Source organism: Asterias rubens, chromosome 18 (assembly GCF_902459465.1).
Source record: "Asterias rubens chromosome 18, eAstRub1.3, whole genome shotgun sequence".
Lineage (NCBI taxonomy): Eukaryota > Metazoa > Echinodermata > Asteroidea > Forcipulatida > Asteriidae > Asterias > Asterias rubens.
In genome coordinates, this window is record NC_047079.1 from 12,295,697 (window position 1) to 12,316,771 (window position 21,075).

Sequence of the window (21,075 nt, forward strand, 5' to 3'; positions counted from 1 at the left end):
TACTCCCCAGCGGGCTGAGAAAGATTAAAGGACTGTTATTGATCCAATGACCAGGGCACTGTAAAGCGCATTGAAATATTATTGTGAAATGCGCTATATACGAACTACTTATTATTATTATTATGTTTGTGAAACAATAGACCGATCCAGTAGGCTCCGCCCACAAAGCACGTGTGAGCAAGAACGTGTGGGGCTCTCCAATGCCTTTCTGCACAAACTCTGCCGCGCGCGCCAAGATACGCACACGCATGTCGGACCTTATTTGTCGGACCTTCGTTGCGTTGTGATTGGTCAATACACAATGGGGCGGAGCTTAATGGATTGGTCTGTTGGTGGGGTAACAACTATGATTCTATAATTTGTGAATGAAGTATTTGTTGCTAATAACCACATTGTTATCCACAGCTTCTTAAACAACGTCAAGACTCTGAAGACAACGCCCTCGTCCAAATCCAACGTCTTCAAGCCCAGAAACAAACCTCACAAGAACACATCGCTATGCTACAGAGAGCTTATAGTAACCTGGAGACCGAGAAGAGAGAATTAGAACGGAGTACGGGACGTCTTGAGAAAGATAAGACTGCTCTGAAGAAAACACTGGATAAGGTGAGAGTAGTGAGTTGGATTGGGATTAACATTGTGGCATTGTAGCAAAAAAAAAAGGCAGTAAAAAACCTTTACACATTCATGTACAAGTGAGCTAAGAATTAAGGTTTATTAATTTTTTATCTTTTAATTTTGTTTTTTCCCCCGATAAGGTTGAGCGTGAGAAGATTCGTATCGACGAGGTGGCAATGCGAGTATCATCCGAGAAAGGTGCTTTAGATAACTCATTGAGTACCTTTGAGCAAGAGAATACTGAGTTACAGCGTCAGGTACAGGCCCTACAAGGTTCATTGGCAGAAACTGAACAGCAGCACGCTCAGAGGTGAGTTATTACCCATCGACTGCTTTAATAGACCCTATGACCGCGTTCCCGCTGGATCTACAATAATTGCGAGATCGGGATCCCCAACAAGATTAGTTGCAGGCGTGAAATAGCGGTCGCGTTCCCACTTGAGTATGATCGCGCAATTATCCCCCTTTTTGGGGAACGGAAGTGGGTTCAAAAGAACACTGTTTTGCTAGCCAATTACGGGGTGTGATCGCCCTTTGCGTTCCCACTAGACTTTTGATCGCCCATTAATCCACAAGGGCGATCAGATCCCGCTTTAATCCTACTCCCGAGGAGGATCAAAACTGCATGGTCGGATTCTGATCGCCCTCGTCTTTATGTCAATGCATTTTCACGGTTGTTTCTACTGTTTTTATGTCAATGCATTTTTAGTGTCGTATCTACTGCCTTTATGTCAATGCCATTTTACTGTTGTATCTACTGCCTTTATGTCAATGCATTTTTACTGTTGTATCTTCTGTCTTTATTGCAATGTATGTAAGTTGTATCTACTGTCTTTATGTCATTGCATTTTTACTGTTGTATCTACTGTCTTCATATCAATACATTTTTACTGTTGTATCTTCTGTCTTTATTGCAATGTATTTTTAATGTTGTATCTACTGTCTTTATGTCAATGCATTTTTACTGTTGTATCTACTGTCTTTATGTCAATGCATTTTTACTGTTGTATCTACTGTCTTTATGTCAATGCATTTTTACAGTTGTATCTACTGTTTTTTTTATGTCAATGCATTTTTACTGTTGTTTCTACTGTCTTTATGTCAATGCATTTTTACTGTTGTTTCTACTGTCTTTTTATTAATGCATTTTTACTGTTTGGAAGTCCTGTAAGGTCTCGTGTATTCATTTTTCTTGTTTTTATTTGGGGGGGGGGATTGTGGTACTTCCTTGCTTTTACCAGTTGTTATCTTTTTAATTATTGTCTAAATATTTTGCTATGCGCTTATGTACATTTTATGGAATGGGTGCATTATGAATCAATAAATTAATACTGTTATTGTTATTAATCTTATTAATGTTATTTATTATTTTAAATGGTTACCCTCCCCAGGGTTATGGGGTCTGTTCCAGTTACGGAATAACGAAATATACAATACAATTGTTATTACTATCATTATTAATATTCTTTTTCTTATTATTAAGACTTTGTAATAATTATTGTCTTGATGTGTAGATTGATTGAGCTGACGACTCGTCACCGTCAAGAGACTGACATGGAAACTGAGAGATTGAGGACGGCTCAGCTTCAATCCGAGAGGATGCTAGAAGCCAGAGAGAGAGCTCATAGACAAAGGGTCAAAGCCTTAGAGGAACAGGTAGGTGTCATAGGTCATAGGTTAAAGGTCAAATAATTTTGAGGCTTATTTAGTACATATGGATATGCATTGATAAGTGCCGTGGCGTGTCATGGACTAGCGGTTAAGAGCACTGGTATTTATCAGTGTGCTGTGGGTTTTGAGTTCAGGTCGTGACACTTGTGTCCTTGAGCAATACACTTATTAAAGACAGTGGACACTATTGGTAATTGTCAAAGACTAGTCTTCACAGTTGGTGTATCTCAACATAATTATGCATAAAATAACGAACCTGTGAAAATTTGAGCTCAATCGGTCATCGAATTTGCGAGATAATAATGAAAGAAGAAAAAAAAACCTTGTGTCACGAAGTTGTGTGCTTTCTGATGTCTGATTTCGAGACCTCAAATTCTAAACTTGAGGTCTCAAAATCAAATTCGTGGAAATTTACTTCTTTCTCAAAAACTACGTCACTTTAGAGGGAGCTGTTTCTCACAATGTTTTATACCATCAACCTCTCCCCATTACTCGTTACCAAGACGGGTTTTATGCTAATAATTATTTTGAGTAATTACCAATAGTGTCCAATGCCTTTAATGATCGCTTCAGAAAGTTGGGGAGGTAGTGCTTTCTGCTCTATCAGCTAGGCTTCTTATGGATGATACCCGAGCCTACTTCCGTATGGACTGTAGAGGGGGTAGCCCTGTTTCAGCCCCAGGAGTGGGTGGTGACGGCCCCTGGAAAACAATTGACTATAGCCCACACCTTGAAGTGGTCTTCAGGCCTTTTGTGCCTGGCAACTTGCATACAAAATAAAAAATAAAAACTTTGTCAAGTTTTAAATGTTGAAGAATGTATATTTGTCATCATAATTATCTTCTATATTTACGTACTCACTCATTTTGTTATAATTATTATTTTAAATTTGTCTATAATTTTTATTTATTTATCTGTATATTTTATATTGGGGGGGGGGGGGGGGGGGGCGGTATTTGTATTTTTTTTAAGCCCAAAACCAGTAATATACTAAGCACTGAATACTTGATTTTCAGTAGGATATGTTGAGTCCATACAGTATTGAAGTCTAAATCTTGATCTTGATTTGCAGGTGAGCACTGTGAAGGACCAGCTGAATGTTGAACAGAAGAAACGTCAGCAATATATCACAAGAAGCAGTAAGACGTCGGATGAGATTCAAGACCTTAGGAATATGCTGAGTAAGTCAAATCGCCAGACAGGCTTGATACTTCACGGGGGGCATGAAGGTGATTGCCTCCATGTCCCCGATTTCATCCAACTCTTCCTAACTTTGGATTAATCTTTTGGCTTAAAGCCATTATCAATTTCGGTACAGAAAAAAAAAGTCACAGATTTACAAATAACTTTCTGGGTTTACAGAAGGTAATGGTGACAGACTTCTCATGATATATTATTCCGTGAATTGCTTTACTTTTTGAGAAAACATTACAACAATATAAATTCTCGATAGCGAGAATTATGAATTTATTTTGAACCCATGTCATGACACGAAGAAACGTGCGGAAACAAGGGTTGGTTTTCCCGTTATTTTCTCCCGACGCCGATGACCGATTGAGCCTAAATTTTCACAGGTTTGTTATTTGATATGGAAGTTGTGATACACGAAGTGTGGGCCTTGGACAATACTGTTTACCGAAAGTGTCCAATGGCTTTAAAGACGAGTCCCAGCCTTACACTGTAACATGTAAACCTTTAGATTATGTAGTCTTAAGTTAGGATGAGTTACTCGTACTACCTCGAGCGAGATAGGATTTATCTTTGCATTTTGTGAAATCGGCTGCTGGTCGTTGCCGTGGTGCCCTTGAATTGGGCAAGCGGACATATCCTGTTCCTCAGGCTTTACCCCTTGTCTGCCCCATGGGCAAGCGGACATATCCTGTTCCTCAGGCTTTACCCCTTGTCTGCCCCATGGGCAAGCGGGCATATCCTGTTCCTCAGGCTTTACCCCTTGGGCAAGCGGGCATATCCTGGGGAACAGCCGCCCCTGTTTTGGAGTAGGGGTAAGGGGTAAAACCCTGGGGTATTTTTGGAAGCGTGCAACCGGAACCCTGTGGAATAGGGGCACAGTATGAAAGTGCGCCAAGGTAACCGTGGGGTTAAAAAAGTCCCTGGGCCTCCCAGGGGCTGTATTCAATGGGGATAAGAGATTGTAGGGTTAAGACTATTGTCAATCCCGTAGGGGTAATTGGGTACCTGTGAGGGCAGAGATGGTTCTCGTGATTGATTAAGCTTAGTAGTATAGTGCGCAGTGCATATTAGTTGCACCGGCTGTATACTCCCCAGGGAGCTGAGATGGTTTAAGGAATGAATTGTATGACCCAGTGACCAGGGGTAATAATGTTAAAAGCTCTTTGAGACGCCGTTAAATTGCGAAAAGTGCTATATAAAAAACGACTGTTAATATGAATTGATGTACTTGTTTTTCTACAGGTGATTCTCTACACACTGTCTCGAGAGACACAGCTCTAGACCCAGTCCTTCTTGAACATGAAACACGTAAACTGGACGAATCAATGGGTTATGGTTCAAGTTATGGTCCTGGATCCATCAGTGGTAAACATCGTAGTACAAGGAGTTCATCTCCAGTACGGCTGAGTGCTCAGGCTACTTCAACTCCAGCCCCCGGTAGAGGTATGTAATAAGGGAATATAAGGTAGAGACGAGTTCTTCAAAAGCTGTTTATAGCCGGCAGGGTCGACGGCCATGTGATAAAGGCCCAAGCCGGAGGCGAGGGCCTTTATCGCACGGCAACGACCCTGCAAGGTTTTAAACAGACGTTTAAGAACGAGTCCTTACTCTTTTGTTTCCCATCCATAAATGCCCTTTTGTTAAAAACATTAAAAAATACAATAGACGCTAACAATTGAGAATTCAAGGTTTGAAATGTTAATAAATCAATTAATCAATCTTAATAAATCAATTAAGATATTTTGAAGTCTCCACACTATTTCTTATATATTTATTGTGATGTTTGATTCTTAGGTTCCAAGTTGAAGTCCTCTCCACGTGTTCATGACAGAAACGCCTCCGTTGGCGTGAGCCCAGTTGCAAGGCGCTCACTTCGCAAATGAAAGGTCACTCACTTCTCACTGGAGTGAGTTTTTAATTTGATGAGTTGCTTTATGACAGTATCAACCAAACTTCCCTCGTATTGATACTGTTACTGTTAAATGGTAATGAAATTGACCAATACTTAAATGGTTCCCTTTTTAAAAAGCTGAATTAGTTCCTATGGTTACTCGAGTACAGGGATATGACATTTCAGACTTTTATCTGAATTAAGTTTTTTTTTTTTTTTTCTTCTGCGTGGTGAAACGAGTGGATGTTCCTTTCCTCAGAGATAAGGAAATTTTTTTCCTTGATCTGCTACTTAATGCAGAGGAGTTTCTCTGTAGGGATTTAACTGCAGGGGGCGATTTCACAAAGAATTAGGACTTGTCTTATCTCGTGTTAATTTTAAGATCGCCATGCTACAGTGCAGGGTTTGGACTCGTCCTAAGTCCTAAGATTAGTCTTAAGTTAGGAAGAGTTTTGTGAAATTGACGGCAGGGGTTATCAAAAGTTGAAAATGTCATACAGATTTTTTTTTTTCTATTTACCTCCTCACATTTGGATCCTAGTTTTAGATCCTGAAACTTTTGTTTGTTTTGTCCCTGAAAGTATTTTCAGTTGTCTCTGGACAAGGGGTTCCTTGGTCTGGATGTTGTCTTGGAAACATAGGAGTGCAGTGAAATGTTGGAGTGCAGTGAACTTTTCAACAAAGTTTCCACCCTCCATGATTTAGTTTGATATGATCACACATTCAAGAACTTCAGAAATTATTTTGTAATCGTCAAAAAAAAAAATTAAAAGTGAACTTCACTTAAATTGAATGTAGTGATTGTGTAATGATACCAGTATTATAGTGTTGAATGATGTAAGAGCAGTGAACACTATTGGTAATTACTCAAAATAATTAATAGCATAAAACCTTTCTTGGTGACAGTAATATGGAGAGGTTGATGGTATAAAACATTGTGAGAAACGACACCCTCTGAAGTGCCATAGTTTTCAAAAAAAGAAGTAATGTTCCACGAATTTGATTTCGAGACCTTAGATTTAGAACTTGAGGTCTCGAAATCAACCATCTAAACGCACACACCTTTGTGTGACAAGGGTGTTTTTTTCTTTCATTCATGTCTCGCAAGTTCGATGAATGATTGAGCTCAAATTTTCACAGGTTCGTTATTTTATGCATATGTTGAGATACACCAACTGTGGAGGCTAGTCTTTGACAATTACCAATAGTGTCCGCTGCCTTTAATGGTGATATGAGATCAATGGGATCATGGATTGATCAATGAGATCAGTGTGATTTAATTGGATAACATTATCCATGGTTTCCTCACTTCATTTCTGAGTTGATTATCTTTGGATATGGTGTTAATTTGGTCATGACATGACGCTAAAACCAATTCAGTTGTGATGTCAGATTCATTTGAGATAAACCAATATTGACCCCTTGCACGCACGTCACACTACTGTGCCACGCTCACCATTTTGGTGGGCAGAAGTTTAACGTGTAAATGCTGTATCGCTTAAAAATTTTTACTTCACTGAATAACGCACACTGACATTGCCCACCACTATGGCGTATCTAAGATTATTGACTATATCACCCTGAATTACTCGTCCTAACTTAGGACTAGCCTTAAGTTTTTAATATCGTCTAGGACTAGTCTTACGGTAGGACTATTGTGAAATGGACCCCAGTCAAGCAGATATGTGTTAAACAGCGCCCTCTTGGCAAAGTGCTTAGAAAGGATTTGATAATAGTAAAGGTGTTGTCCTTTGCAGCTCAGGTGAATTACCTAAAAAACCAACAGTAAATTACCTTTATTGGAGCCGTGTTGATCAAATTCCAAGTAAATGTAGGCTCCTTTGACCTTCGCTTCTAATTTATCTTTAATTTGTCAAATATTTTTGGAATGTTGTGTGCCAATTTGGCTATTTTTAGCTGTTTTGTTTGTTTTAGTAGCTGTAGACTAATGTTTTAAATGAAATGTGATCAAATGTACATGCAATTGAATCTAGGCAGAGAAATCAAGTATTATGAGCGACTGCAGAATGAGAGATTTTAATTTATGGTATTGTCAAAATTGTATATAATTGGCATCGAGGTTCAATTTTCCAGAATGAAAGAATAGTTTGTTTTTAAAATGTTAGTTGAATTTGATGAAGTCCTTAAGTTGCACTGCAACTAGTAATCTTTATTTACGTAGTAGTCTTTAGGAATTGGCTTTTTACAAAAAATCCCGGTTTCGATCGCAGATTGGAGTTTTTAAAATTGAGTGTAATTTTAAAAATGGATATTTTTTTAAAGTCCAGATATAATTGGGATGTATTTTTTTACTGTGTGCTTTTAGGGCGGTATTATGTCTTTTAATAAGTGTAAATTACTCATTGACCAAATTCGATGCAACATTCCAACACTTTTCCATTGGTGTGTGTGGTTCCAAACTCTTATGACTTCCTTTTAATGTTTTGAGTATTATACTTTGGAGTGTTTTTGTTTTGTTTGGGTACGTACAGCAACATTACAGAATTGGTTTTTGCTAACAAATCAGTTGCTGGCAGTGTAAGCACTTTATGTAATCCACCATAAACATAAACTGACAAACCCCTAGAAGTTTGAGATCGATCGGCCATCTGGGTCACGAGAAAATAGGGAAAAACCGATTACATTTTTGCATGACATCGTTGCAAAAACTAAAATGAATAAAACGTTTAGTGAGCGATAAACTCCAAACGGGGAAACAGTTTTATTTTTATCTCATCAAGTTTGACATTTCAGACAGAAATAATATGTCAAGAGATGTTTTCTACTATCATCATCATTAGACCATGTAAGTTGTATGTACATCTGTGATCTTCACGGTTTTTGTTTCTTACCAATTCTGTAATGTTCCTTTAACTTGACCAGAGATACATTGTGGTGAATGAATGTGTGTGTTTGTGTGTGAAGAAATGTTTCCTCGAATGATGTGATTATTTATTTAGTGATTTGAAAATGAAAGAGAATATCTTATTTTATTTTGGTGTGCTTTTTTATTGCAGTAGATTTTGTGCGTAGTCTGTAGGTTTGACTTTTAGCTAGAAATGATTTGGGTAACAAGTTGTTAAGAACAAACTTGTGAAAAGCTTACACAGTTGAATGTGCGTGTAGTTTTTTTTGTGTCAAATGTTCATCTTCAAGACCAAGTGAATAAAATAATCAAGTCTGAACTTATTGTTATTCTTATACCGAAGATAAATGGGCCCAATTTCATAAAGCTGTTAAGCAGGTAATACTGCTTAAAAAAATTCTTTGCTAAGCAACAATTGATTGGGGCACCAGTCACAGCAATGTAAACTTACTGTAATTGTTGATGGTTACCTGTTTCAGTTAAGCAATACTTTTCTGTGCTTAGCAAGTTTTTGTTCTTACGGGCTTTATGAAATTGGGCCATGGTGACTACCACTGCGTTGTTCTCTAAATACTACTTAATTTAGATTCATTTGAGATTACTTTATTATGTATTTGAATAGACTCCAATCAGTGTTTGCAGTTTGGAATCTGACTCTTGTTTTAATTTGCAAGTGAGTTTCTGATTTTTACCTAGCCATCTAGAGAAGGTTGGATCTGTAAAGTTCACTGCTCAAACTGTTGGTGTCGCAAAATATATTGAACACATGCTTTGAACAATAATGCTTATAAATGTCTCACTTATTTTTTAGTCGAATGCGAACCTTAAAGATGTGTCGTTGATCTAGGTATCTGTTCCTTCATGGTCTTGAAAGGCAAACATTGTCCCTTGTTAATGTGGGAAAGTTAAGTTCAAGCAGTAAAAATAACCAGAGTTAACACCATGTTTTCAAACACCATTTTTTAGACTGGCAAGACAAAGACCGATATTGTTTGCTGGGCTCAATTTCATAAAGCCTGAAGTTTCTTCCTCGGTTAAAAACAGGATTACCAACCAAATTTCCACGTGATTTTCAGGATTTAGCAAACAACAGCTGAGTACCAGTATCAAGCAATATGCAACAAATGGAAATTTGGTTGGTAATCCTGCTTTTACCAGGGAAGACCTTTCATGTATATTATTTGGTTTGCGGTAACACCATGTGTGTATCTACTTGCCAGTTGTTCTTAGAGGAGTAGATAATCGGGATACTTCTCAGTTCTGAAAAGAACTGCCCTGTTTTTTTTTTTACTATTACCAGGGCGGATGGTATAGAAAAATAGACTGGACTACTACTTTAGCTTATAGGATCGTCAGTTCTGAATTGGTCTCAACGTTTCGACTAGCTTGCTCTAGTCATCGTCAGAAGACCTTTCATGCTAAGCAAATTTGTGTGCTTACATGCTTTATGAAATTGGGCCCAGACCTTTTTCTCAAAAGCAGGGAAACAATTTCAAAGAGACGTTGTCCACTTACATGTAATAACCATCTTGGCCCAATTTCGTAGAGCTGCTTAGCGGCTGATTTTGTGAGATTTCTCTTTCATGGCGCTGCTAATATGGTTCTTTTTGTATGAGAATGAATGTCGTCACAATGCAAGTCTATGGTGCATGCGCAATAAGGCCGCCTAATGTTTCTGCTAACCAGTGAAATACGCTTGCTCCTTAGCAAATTTGTCTAATACGATAAGCACCAAAATGTGCTTACCGTTAATTTGCTTACCGTTAAGTAGCCCTATGAAATTGGGCCCTGACTGCTAGTGTTATTTACGTGATCTTTAAAGCCATTATACAATTTCGGTACAGAACAAAACAAAGTTCACAGATTTACAAATAATTTACAGGGTTTACAGAAGGTATTGGTGAAAGACTTCTCTTGAAATATTGTTCCATGAAATGCTTTACTTTTTGAGAAAACCTTAAAACGCGCGGAAACAAGAGTGGGTTTTCCCATTATTTTCTCCCGACTCCGATGACCGATTGAGCCTAAATTTCCACAGGTTTGTTATTTTATATATAAGTTGTGATACACGAAGTGTGGGACTTGGACAATACTGTTTACCGAAAGTGTATAATGGCTTTAAACATTCATTCTTTCAGTCTTTACCAATTTAATTATCTTTTGACATAATTGTCATTTCTGATGAGGAAAGTGCAGTAACAAAACCAATAAACTATAATATTACAGGCTATGCTAGTATTCCATCATGTTGTTAACGAATCTAACTTTATGCTGGTATCTGAACTCAATTTGCAAGGTCGCAATAACTCGCAAGCTGGTTGGTTTTACACATACAAACTGTCGTCACAGTTATGTTTAGCTGTAATACATGTAGTCAGACAGTAAGTTGTGCACTTCATCGACGAAGCACTGGGCTGGGCTCGCTAGTAGGAACTTTAGTTTGCCGTTTGGGGTAAGAAACACCATGAATTTATTAAGCTATTTATATTTAATATATATTTATTGACCATACCAACAGCGGACGAGCCGCCAATTACAGGAAAGGATACAAAAAAACAATTAGAAATATTCATATAGCCTATATAAAAACAATCTGATATGTACAAGTTAACAGTTAAAATAGAATCATCTTAGGAAAGAAAATTAAAGCATACATTGAAGATTAAGTAAAATAAAATAGGGAACAGAAACAGACCACCATGAACGACTGTGAAAGTATATAAACGGGAATCAGAATATAATGTTATCCGCCCTGTATATGGAATGTGTATTGTTTACTTTCGGTAAACAGTACTGTCCAAGGCCCACACTTCGTTTATCATTTCTTATACATAAAATACCAAACCTGTGAAAAGTTAGGCTCAATCGGTCATCGGAGTCGGGAGAAAATAACGGGGAAACCCACCCTTGTTTCCGCACGTTTCACCGATATCGAGAATTGATAATTGTTTTAATGTTTTCTCAAAAAGTAAAGCATTTCATGGAATATTTCAAGAGAAGTCTTTCACCATTACCTTCTGTAAACCCTGCAAGTTATTTGTAAATATGTGAACTTTTATTTTCTTTTCTTTTCCGAAAGTGTAATAATGGCTTTAAGACGCCTGTCCAAATGCTGTATAGGTTACAGTGAGTTTACTAATGATGGTTCCACGTGGGACAGCAGTTTAACATAGTGCCTTTGACAAACAGCAGAATGCATGCTTGGTTGCCATCCAAATTTGTTTCGTTTTTGACGCGATGGTTAACTTCATTTCTCACTTTCTAACCCCAGATTTGCGATCATCTACATCCAAAAACCTTCCTTGACCTACATGAGTAAAGATGGCGTTGGGGGATGTTGTCAACTCTTTAAGTCTCACTAAGACAAGTGACGTCACATCAGCCAAGTCTCAGTTTCTAAGATGTTTAACAACTAAAGATTTAACCATCATTGGTATTGGTTCAATGATGGGAACTGGGTTGTATGTCTTAACTGGTGTCGTTGCCAAAGAAACAGCCGGTCCCGCAGTTATCATATCTTACCTCATTGCTGCAGTGGTGTCCATGATGGCTGCAATGTGTTATGCAGAGTTTGGTTCACGGGTACCAATCACAGGGTCTGCATATACGTACACCTACATCACCATAGGTGAACTTTGGGCTTTCTTGATTGGTTGGAATCTTATTCTTGAGTATGTAGTGGGCGGAGCCGCAGTTGCGCGGTCTTGGAGTGGATATTTTGATGAGTTAGTTGGGTATAAGTTGAGTAACTTCACCAAGAATGTCATTTTTGGCGGTAACCCCTTAGAAGTACCGTATTTAGCTGAGTTTCCGGACTTTTTCTCGGGTCTTCTTGTTGTATTGGTCTTGATCCCAGTGGCACTGGGTGCCAATGTATCAGTAAAAAGCATCAACGTCATGGCAGTTATTAACGTAGGGGTGGTTGTTTTTGTCTTCGTTGCAGGATTAATCATTGGAGATTTTGACAACTGGAATAATTTCTTTCCTTTTGGATTTTCCGGTGCAGTTGCGGGCGCTTCTAGTTGTTTCTTTGCCTTTTCTGGTTTTGATGTGATATCTTTGTCGAGTGAGGAGGCCTTAGATCCTGCGAGGAGTATACCAAGGGCTACTGGGTTATCAGTAATAATAGCGGGTCTATGTTACGTTGCTGTATCTGTGTCTCTCACAATCATGGTGCCTTATAATGAAATATCGGACAACTCGTCCTTCGCTCATGCATTCGCCACACACGGTTTGCTATGGGCAAAGTATATCGTTGGGTTAGGCGCACTATGCGGCATGTTAACATCTCTACTTGGTAGTCTGTTTTCCATTCCTCGCTCTGTTTACGCCATGGCAAATGACGGCCTGCTGTTTGCTTCCTTAGCTAAAGTGTCTAAACGAACCCAAGTCCCAGTTGTGGCAACATTTATATTTGGTGCAATTTGTGCTGTTATGGCTTCCATTTTTGATTTGAGTTCACTTGTGGAATTTATGTCTATTGGTGTTTTAATGGCTTATAGTATAGTCTGTGGTGCTGTTATAGTCCTCCGATATCGACCTGATATGGAGTTCAGCCACTTCGGTGTAGAATCTATATTGGATGATACAGACGAAGAAGAGGAGGAACTAATGTCTGGTGACGTCACGAACCGAGATCATGAAGACCAAGTGTTTATAAATAGAGACGGTCGCCTGAAGCAACAGTTTGAATTTCTGACGTTTCTGGATAGCAGCCATCCTGGTAGAGTGGTCTCTGTGTGTCTGCTTCTGACGATCATTTTCCAAACTGCTGCCGTCGTGGTTGCCATGGCAACACAAGACAACATCAAGAAGGGAGAATGGTGGGCTGTAACTATGGTGACTGTCTTAGCCATCGTGGCAGTTGTTGTATTTCTACCTATACCGCTGCACAATCAAGCAAGGTATGACGGCAGGACGTACAGGGTAAGTTAGACCAGACCAGAGCAGCAAGTTCGGGTGAGCGACTGGACTTGAAAGGAAACTGTGAGTGTGACGTACTTTTAGCTCTCGAATTGACCATGCTCCAGAGCATGGTTCGTTTTAGGTCCGTTCGTTTAGCTTCCCTCTGGGTCGACCCCGTTCTGCCCCGGTACGTTCGAATAGCTTTGACATTATTCCAGGGGGTTCACCCGGGTCAGCCCCCAGTGCCCTGCTTGTGGAACGGGTCATTCGGGGCTAGCCCCAGGTGCATGACGTCACCACGAGAGGATGAGTGATCGTTCGATTAGCTCTTGTCAGGGGCCCGTCCCAGGGAAGCTAATCGAACGAACGCTACCTTTGTCAATCGCCCTGTGCTCTATGATTTCTTGTTTGTCTAGTCGATGCAGTCAGTCCAGTCTAGTTGCCACCCGAACTTGCTCACGGCTGCATTTTTGGCTTGAATATTCTCTACAGAAAGTGATGTGTAGTTAGTTGATCACACAACATTACTTGAATAAAATACCCGCTCATACAGGATGAAATGGGTGGTATTTATAGTGAAAGTCAAAACTATTCAATCACCTTATTGAGATTCTAGTACTCTTATGGCACATCCAATAACATAGACACACAAAGCTTTCGTGGACCTCCTATAATTATGTCTCTTGTGTTTATACTCAAACTATTTTTGCAACATCTCCCATTGGTTTTGTACACGTTTTCCAACTGTGGACCTTTCCCGAATCGTGGATCCTACTGTCCTCTTTTGTGATAGAATGTCCTCAATTTGAGTGTGTATACCTATACTCATGTAATCATAACAATGGGAAACTTTAGACTATCTGCCAATCACCAAGAGGGGGCGCTCTTCACCAGGTAATGTCAACAACTTAGGTATAGGAGAAGCATGAGTGACGGTCACTGACAGCAAATACCTTGTGTTTTGCGTGTTTTTGATTTTGTATTTTAGATTTAGCCAAACTGTATTTTGTTTTTCATAACACATTGCCAGCATAAACCAAACTGTTCTGGAACAGGACGTACTGGACACGAGTTCCCCAAGGATAACAAGCGGTGTGCATGGGTTTTGGGGAGTGTTTCTTCTAGGGTAATTAGCAAAAATTACAAAATGCTGACCTACCAAAACTTTAGAAGAAATCTGAAGTTTAGTTGTATGACAATGTATCTGATTTAATTTTCAAAAGGCTGAGAGACTTCTAAATATTTTTTGAGTATTTTTGAATTTTTAGCATTTACCATTGTTTGCTATAGGAGTTGTGCACCCTTACCTGGTAGGTCTGCTGCCCTCTAGTGGCAGAGCTTTCAAAAAGTCTCCCATTATTTATGTATAGGTGCCGTTCGTACCGTACCTGCCGATAATGAGTATACTGTGTGACGTCATATTAATGGTCATGCTGCAACCAATCACTTGGGTACGATTCGCAATTTGGGTTGGAATAGGTGAGTTATAATAATGCCTTCTCGAAACCACGGCTTGGGCTGAGGCTCTGTAATAGGCATCGTAAGTTATCAAACTGAAAAACGTGTGTTTCGGTACGGAGCTTTAGTCAGGCACACGGAGTCTAAGCCAGAGCCCAATCCAAAGTCGTGGTTTCGTAAATGCTTCTTTAATATGCAACATGGTATTCAATCTGAAGCTGCTTCATTTAGTTTTCAGGCTCGAAGCTTTTTTAGTCAACATTTCAATTGTTTTAAGCACGTATACCCATATAATATAAAACCTGATGTGAAAAAATGGTTACTTCACGTTTGCTAGAAACGTGAGGTTTTAACAAAACAATTTTCCGACGTGCACGTTCTTATAGTTGCTCGCGTGTAGCGTGCAGCTAACTCTCCATAATATTAATTGGGAAGTTTAGGTAGCTGCACGCTCCGTGTTAATTAGAACGTGAACGTCATTAAAATGTGTCGTTAAAATATCACGTTTTTAGCATACGTGAAGTTACCATTTTTCACGTCAGGTACGTACGTGCCCGCAGACGTCATACTTTGGCATGCAATAACTTTTTGTTTACAAATATTACGTTCACGTTCACGTTGCTCGCATAACGTGCAGCTAAAGCTCCCTAGTAATAATGAGGCATTTCTAACGCGCGCAATATCTTCCAATCAGGAAATGATGCTATAATCTACACAGTCGTCATGGCGAATGGTTCAGTACTTCAATATTTATTGTTTATGTATTAATTGTTAAAGGCATGTTGTTGTATGTATTCTACGGCTATCATCACAGCGTCGAGCGCTTGAAGAGAAGGACATCTAAGACAAAAGACGAATACCAAGTCTTAGCTGCTGGTAATGATGTGACGGCATCACTGCCTTTAAATTATGAGTCCATTGTGCACGAGCAGCAACCTAAATCCAGTACAAATTCATCAAAGACTGAGACATTGGTGGACTAGTTGTCAAAGGCACACTACATGTATTTGGAATTACTCAAAATAATTCTATTTTAGCATAAAAACTTACTTGGTAACGAGCAATGTAGAGCTGTTGATAGTATGAAACATTGTGAGCAACGGCTCCCTATATGAAGTAATGTAGTTTTCGAGAAAGAAGTAATTTTCCACTAAAAAATATTTGAATTTGTTTTCGAGATCTCAGAATTAAATTTTGAGGTCTCGAATTCAAGCATCTGAAAGCACACAATTTGTGCGCCAAGGGTGTTTTTCTTCCATTATTCTCTCTCGCAACGTCAACGACCAATAATTGAGTTCAAATTTCCACAATTGTTTTATATTATTATAATAATGTTGAGATACATCAAGTGAGAAGACAGGGCTTTGGCAATAATTATTACAGTGTCTGTGGAAGGATTGTTTTGATGTGAACGGGTAAAAGGTCAACATTATTTCCAGACTAACAATAATGACTTTCAGTCATGACTTGTTTTGTTTTGTTTTAATTATCGTTTTACATATTTCAAAGATTTTATAATCGATTATATGGCACTATAATTATAAGAATTTACATAATTATGTACACTTTAATCCTTTCAAGTAATGTTAAAGGAACGTATATATAATGGGTTTTGGCTTACAAAATAAATGAAGGCACTGTGTCAGCACTTATACATAAACTGGCAAACCTGTACAGAAGTTTGAGATTGATCGGCCATCTGGGTCACGAGAAAAGTGACAAACAGATTACGCTTTTTTATTTTTGCATGACATCGATTGAACAAAAATTAGTAATTTAATGTTCACTGAGCGATAAACTTCAAATGGGACGTTTTAGACAGAAATGTTTCATGTTTTTTTCTGTCATCATCATTTAACTATGAACGTCTTAAGAAAATCTGCTCTCATCACGATTTTTTGTCCAACCAATTCTGTAACGTTCCTTTAAAGCACTTTTACACTTTCGGTAAAAAAAAAAAAATTCACAGATTTACAAATAATTTACAGGGTTTACAGAAGGTAATGGTGAAAGACTTCTCTTGAAATATTGTTCCATGAAATGCTTTACTTTTTGAGAAAACATTAAAGCAGTATCAATTCTCGATAGCGAGAATTACGGATTTTTTTTAAACACATGTCATGACACGGCGGCGGATTGAAACGCGCGGAAACAAGAGTGGGTTTTCCCGTTATTTTCTCCCGACTCCGATGACCGCTTGAGCCTAAATTTTCACAGGTTTGTTATTTTATATATAAGTTGTGATACACGAAGTGTATGATAGGACTTTGACAATACTGTCTACCGAAAGTGTATAATGGCTTTAACGTAACTTGCTTATAGTTAGAGGAATTGTTTCAGTGTAGAAAGATGGTTTGTTCATTATTTAGAATATTTATAAAAAATACATTTGTTTTCACAGGACTCGGGAAAGTACTGAGTATATACAGTGGTAACACACATCGGTGTATGGGTAAAAACCAAAATTAATATTCTCTATCCCCGATGCAAATTTAACACTCTATCAAAAAAGACATAACAATCAGAAAAATGAATCGGCTCAATACCAAATCATTAGGAAGTTACAGCAAACTTGAACATTACAAAGCAATTAATTAAATTGACTAATCCACTATACGTACTAACTAGTATGCATATTACATATTATTGTCTGTGTGACTCAGGGACAGTATAGACTTGTGGACAAGTCGTTAAACGTTTATTGCGGTGATTGCGTTCCGAATCTCCCGCGATTCCCGCGGAAAACTTGCGAGACTGCGTGCCCGCGACACTACCGCTCTCACAACTACGGTGAATAGGACAGTTCGCGCAAGAGCAGTGATCTCGCGAGAGCTCCGCCACAACTCGACTATCCCACCTCGGCGGACCATTAACGACTTGCCCACAAGTTTAGGGACAATACTATGTACACATCTGAGAATTTCGGTCGTTGTTATTTTTAGTTTCTGCAAGCTTAAAAAGACAATAAAAATGCAGGTATCTTCTGCTAAAGATCTGTATTTGGTATGAGCTCGAATCCATTCTGGTTTTGTTTTTGTTTTCTCTTATTGGGTAAAGCGTAAACAAGTTGGTCCCAAAACAGACGGGATGTCATGCGCAAACATCGATTTACAGTCATTTGAAGTTTAATATCTTCGCTCAGTAAGTCCTTGGGTATATCTTCAAGTAGAATTATAATCAAACGGTTTAGTTTTCCTGAAAGAGTTTGCGCATGGGCAACTTGAAATTCTAGAGAACACCACTCGTTTTGAAGGAAACTTTCACTCAGAAATATGATCGTTCTCTTGCTCGAGTTAATCGATTCCACAATAGTGGATGCGTTGGAGCTACCGATTGGAAAGTCACGATGACGAAAGCAGAGAACGTAAGGTGGCGCCCTTGCCTCTAGCCTGGCGCATACATCTTGGATAGCCTCTTTAATGTTGTCATCACTGTATGCAAGATATGCATCGTAAACGAATTCACCTTCGTTCTCACCTTCGTCATCTGCAAAGTGAATTCCAATACGAGTATACAATAGAACCCGAAGTAAATACCTGTACCTTATGCATACAATAATCACTACAAAAATGATAAAAACGGTGCAACAAATTGCAGCCAGCAACCCACCGTCCAAATTAGTCACTATTTTGATGATGACGTCACTTCCATTCGTACATACAAAATCTTGATCGGGTACCTTGACGACAGGTTCCCAGACGTCTGTGGTTTCGTTTACAACACACTGAACGCTCTGGATGTCCTGTACGATACGGTAATTTGCTTGCATCCACTGTTTCAGCCACAACAGAGAACAGTTACAAATAAAAGGGTTGTCATGGATACGCAATGATTGCAGATCATCCGCAGAGTTGAACAATCCATCCGGAAGTGTTTGTAGATTATTGTCACTCAAGTCAATACGTTGTATTCTTTGACTTGACGTAAACAAATCATCTTCTACATATTCAAGTTTGTTATTATGCAGATCTATATCTAGCAATGACGTCATATTAATCATTTCACGACTTCTGAGTTCGTACAGTTGATTATTTTTAAGAGACATTGTTTCAAGATTTGACAAGTCGGAAAAAGTTCCCGGTTTAATTAAGGTCAGACTGGTGTTACTCAAAATAAGCGTTTGCAAATGCCTGAGACCGGAAAAACTATCGTTAGGTAAATCATATCCCATTACAAAACAGCCAATGCACTCAAATATAACCATGGAAACTGGAAACGGGTGTGCATGCAAATTACTTACTGTGTTGATGCCATTACAAAGAATGAATAGTCCGTTGTCTATTGTTCTGTTGTAGCATTCACATTCTGGTATAACACAAGGATCAAGTGGGCACCAGAACTTATTCTTGTCAAGTTGCATTAACTTTGTACCTCTCACTAACGACGGTGTTTCGCATACGTATTCATTGACGTCATTTAATTGGATTGGATAATAATATTGTTTCCCGGTAACTCTCACTAGGTAAGCGAAATAACACTCACATTCGAATGGATTACCTGCCATAAAGAGAGAAATAGCTGATTCTCGGTTGATATCGACAATAAACCAATCCACAAATCCTTCTGGTACGTAGTTAAACTGATTAAACCGGAAGTCGACAGATATCAGTTTAGGAAGAGTTGATATAGCACCAAACTCCACATGTGATAATAAGTTGCACTTAAAATCAAGTGTTCGTAATAATGGTAAACTTGACACGGCACCAGACTCAAGACTTTTAATTCTATTGTATGAGAAATCAACAGTAACTAGATTCGTCATTTTCATTTGAAGAAGAAATGGTGTTATTTTTTCCAACGCGTTATGCGATATGTTGAGTGTTGCTAGCTCGCTCATAGGGGTTCCAATGTTCGGAGACTGATTGAAGTCTAGGAGTGAATTGTAATCAAGTCTAAGTTCCTTCAGTGACGTCAGATCATCAAAAAGTCCAAGCGGGAGGCTCTCTAACTCATTATAGCTAAGGTTGAGGTATTTCAGATGCGTCAATCCACGAAACAAACCGGGCTCCAAGTGGTGTAGTTTATTCCCCTGTAGATCCAAGTCAACCAAAGAAGCCATAGATGAAAATGTCCCGCCTTCAATGAAACTTATGTTATTTTTAGACAAGTTCAGAATTTTAAGACGACCACAACTTTGAAAAGTTCCATTGGATAGCTTATAGATGTTGTTTGCATTTAGATACAAACTGATTAATTTAGCCATTCCTGCAAATGCTCTAGAAGAAATAGTCACAATTTTATTGTTGTTAAGGGATAAGTTTGTCACATTCTTTTCCGGGTTTGAACCAAACGCAAAGTCTGGTAAACTGTCGATTTCATTAGTTTGTAGACGAACGATGATGCTCTCGTTAACATTATTAGAGATTTGTCCAAAAGCAGGAAGGCTCCCCTCCGTCAACGATGTATACATGAACTCAACAACCAGCAAAGTAGAAGACTCTAAAAAAGTATCTGCAGAGATGGTGTCAACGGGACAGAAGACAACTTGAAGATGACGGAGTGTTTCAGCATGTTTCGAGAAAGTCCTAGAAGTAAGATTATGACTTGTAGGGTCGTTGGGACACAACACGTTGATTTGGTTCGCTGGTGGAATGGCATCCATCAAAGCATCGATGTCTACAACAGTAGCAAAGAAAGAACACTGCACTGTTGAATATAAGGTTGTGTTGCTTGTCCTGTCATCATCAGACCAAGAGCAATGGCATGTATTGTAGTTCGGAACACAATTGACTTGATGGTCACCGACATGGTTCCCCTCCAACCTACCTCCGTGCTCCAACTCACAGCAGCATACAACAATAGCCACCAAGAAACAAGACAGGCCTGCTGCCAACCTTGATGACATGTTGAATGATAATCAAATCATAGAACATCAACGGTTCTCACTCTATGTTACTCTACAATGCTCTATGTTCAACAGAATGGCAATCGGCATAATCTCTTTCTGGTTATCACATTTGTACACACAATACACATACCAAAGCGGTGTACGTGTAGGATGGTGTAGGATGTGCGATTCGGAACTCGATAGTGTCATGAGGCGGGCTCGTGTGGAGAGCGGAAGTTCTGATCTTTAACTCTTCACGATATGTGCTAGCAGCTTGGACGTTAATCATTATCACAAGCTTGTTTACCAACATAATAGAGACCTTTAACTGTGCTTCGACATTCCTTTTCCTGGTTGGTATTTTATGGACCTTTGGGTGTAGATTAATATTCCCTGGGCGTCGACGTCAACCTGTCTTGAAAGATTTTGGGGGGTGGCATCGCTTGGACCCCGGGAGATTTTAAGGTCGTAGATGCACTCTCTGGTGCAAAGTCCTGTTCAGATACATCTTTTACGTTGGTCCTATAGTGCAATTATGTGCAATAATAGCCACCAAGAAACAAGATAGGCCTGCTGCTATGTTATCACATTTGTACACACAATACACATACCAAAGCGGTGTACGTGTAGGATGGTGTAGGATGTGCG

The 21,075-nt window shown here is 38.9% G+C and overlaps 3 protein-coding genes across 6 annotated transcripts in view; 2 read left to right on the forward strand and 1 right to left on the reverse strand.

Moving 5' to 3' along the window:
• LOC117302287 (rootletin-like) overlaps positions 1-5,768 on the forward strand; it is a 45,886-nt gene extending 40,118 nt beyond the window's left edge. For all 4 annotated transcript variants that reach the window (XM_033786161.1, XM_033786163.1, XM_033786162.1 and 1 more), the window contains 6 exons: positions 406-606; positions 759-928; positions 2,133-2,274; positions 3,362-3,470; positions 4,723-4,923; positions 5,275-5,768. In XM_033786161.1, the coding sequence (XP_033642052.1) occupies positions 406-606; positions 759-928; positions 2,133-2,274; positions 3,362-3,470; positions 4,723-4,923; positions 5,275-5,363 (912 nt within the window). In that variant the 3' untranslated portion in view covers positions 5,364-5,768. The remainder of the gene's footprint in view (positions 1-405; positions 607-758; positions 929-2,132; positions 2,275-3,361; positions 3,471-4,722; positions 4,924-5,274) is intronic.
• A 4,884-nt stretch (positions 5,769-10,652) lies between these two features.
• On the forward strand, positions 10,653-15,665 carry LOC117302289 (cationic amino acid transporter 4-like). Its single transcript, XM_033786165.1, has 4 exons — positions 10,653-10,689; positions 11,509-13,163; positions 14,513-14,621; positions 15,378-15,665. Exons 2-4 carry the CDS (start codon positions 11,559-11,561, stop codon positions 15,581-15,583), a joined length of 1,920 nt encoding a protein of 639 aa, XP_033642056.1. The 5' UTR covers positions 10,653-10,689; positions 11,509-11,558; the 3' UTR covers positions 15,584-15,665.
• Positions 15,666-16,797: 1,132 nt separating this feature from the next.
• LOC117302679 (toll-like receptor 7) lies at positions 16,798-19,872 on the reverse strand. Its single transcript, XM_033786670.1, has one exon. The coding sequence runs from the start codon at positions 19,801-19,803 to the stop codon at positions 17,587-17,589; it is 2,217 nt and encodes a 738-aa protein (XP_033642561.1). The 5' UTR covers positions 19,804-19,872; the 3' UTR covers positions 16,798-17,586.
• Between the last annotated feature and the right edge of the window lie 1,203 nt (positions 19,873-21,075).

Excerpts from the sequence above, each read along its gene's own strand:
- LOC117302289 (XM_033786165.1), top strand. The coding sequence starts at position 11,559 with ATGGCGTTGGGGGATGTTGTCAACTCTTTAAGTCTCACTAAGACAAGT. Across the intron at positions 13,164-14,512 it reads ATGACGGCAGGACGTACAGG|GTGCCGTTCGTACCGTACCT; the intron begins GTAAGTTAGACC and ends ATTTATGTATAG. Across the intron at positions 14,622-15,377 it reads CGCAATTTGGGTTGGAATAG|GCATGTTGTTGTATGTATTC; the intron begins GTGAGTTATAAT and ends TAATTGTTAAAG.
- LOC117302679 (XM_033786670.1), bottom strand. The coding sequence starts at position 19,803 with ATGGCTAAATTAATCAGTTTGTATCTAAATGCAAACAACATCTATAAG.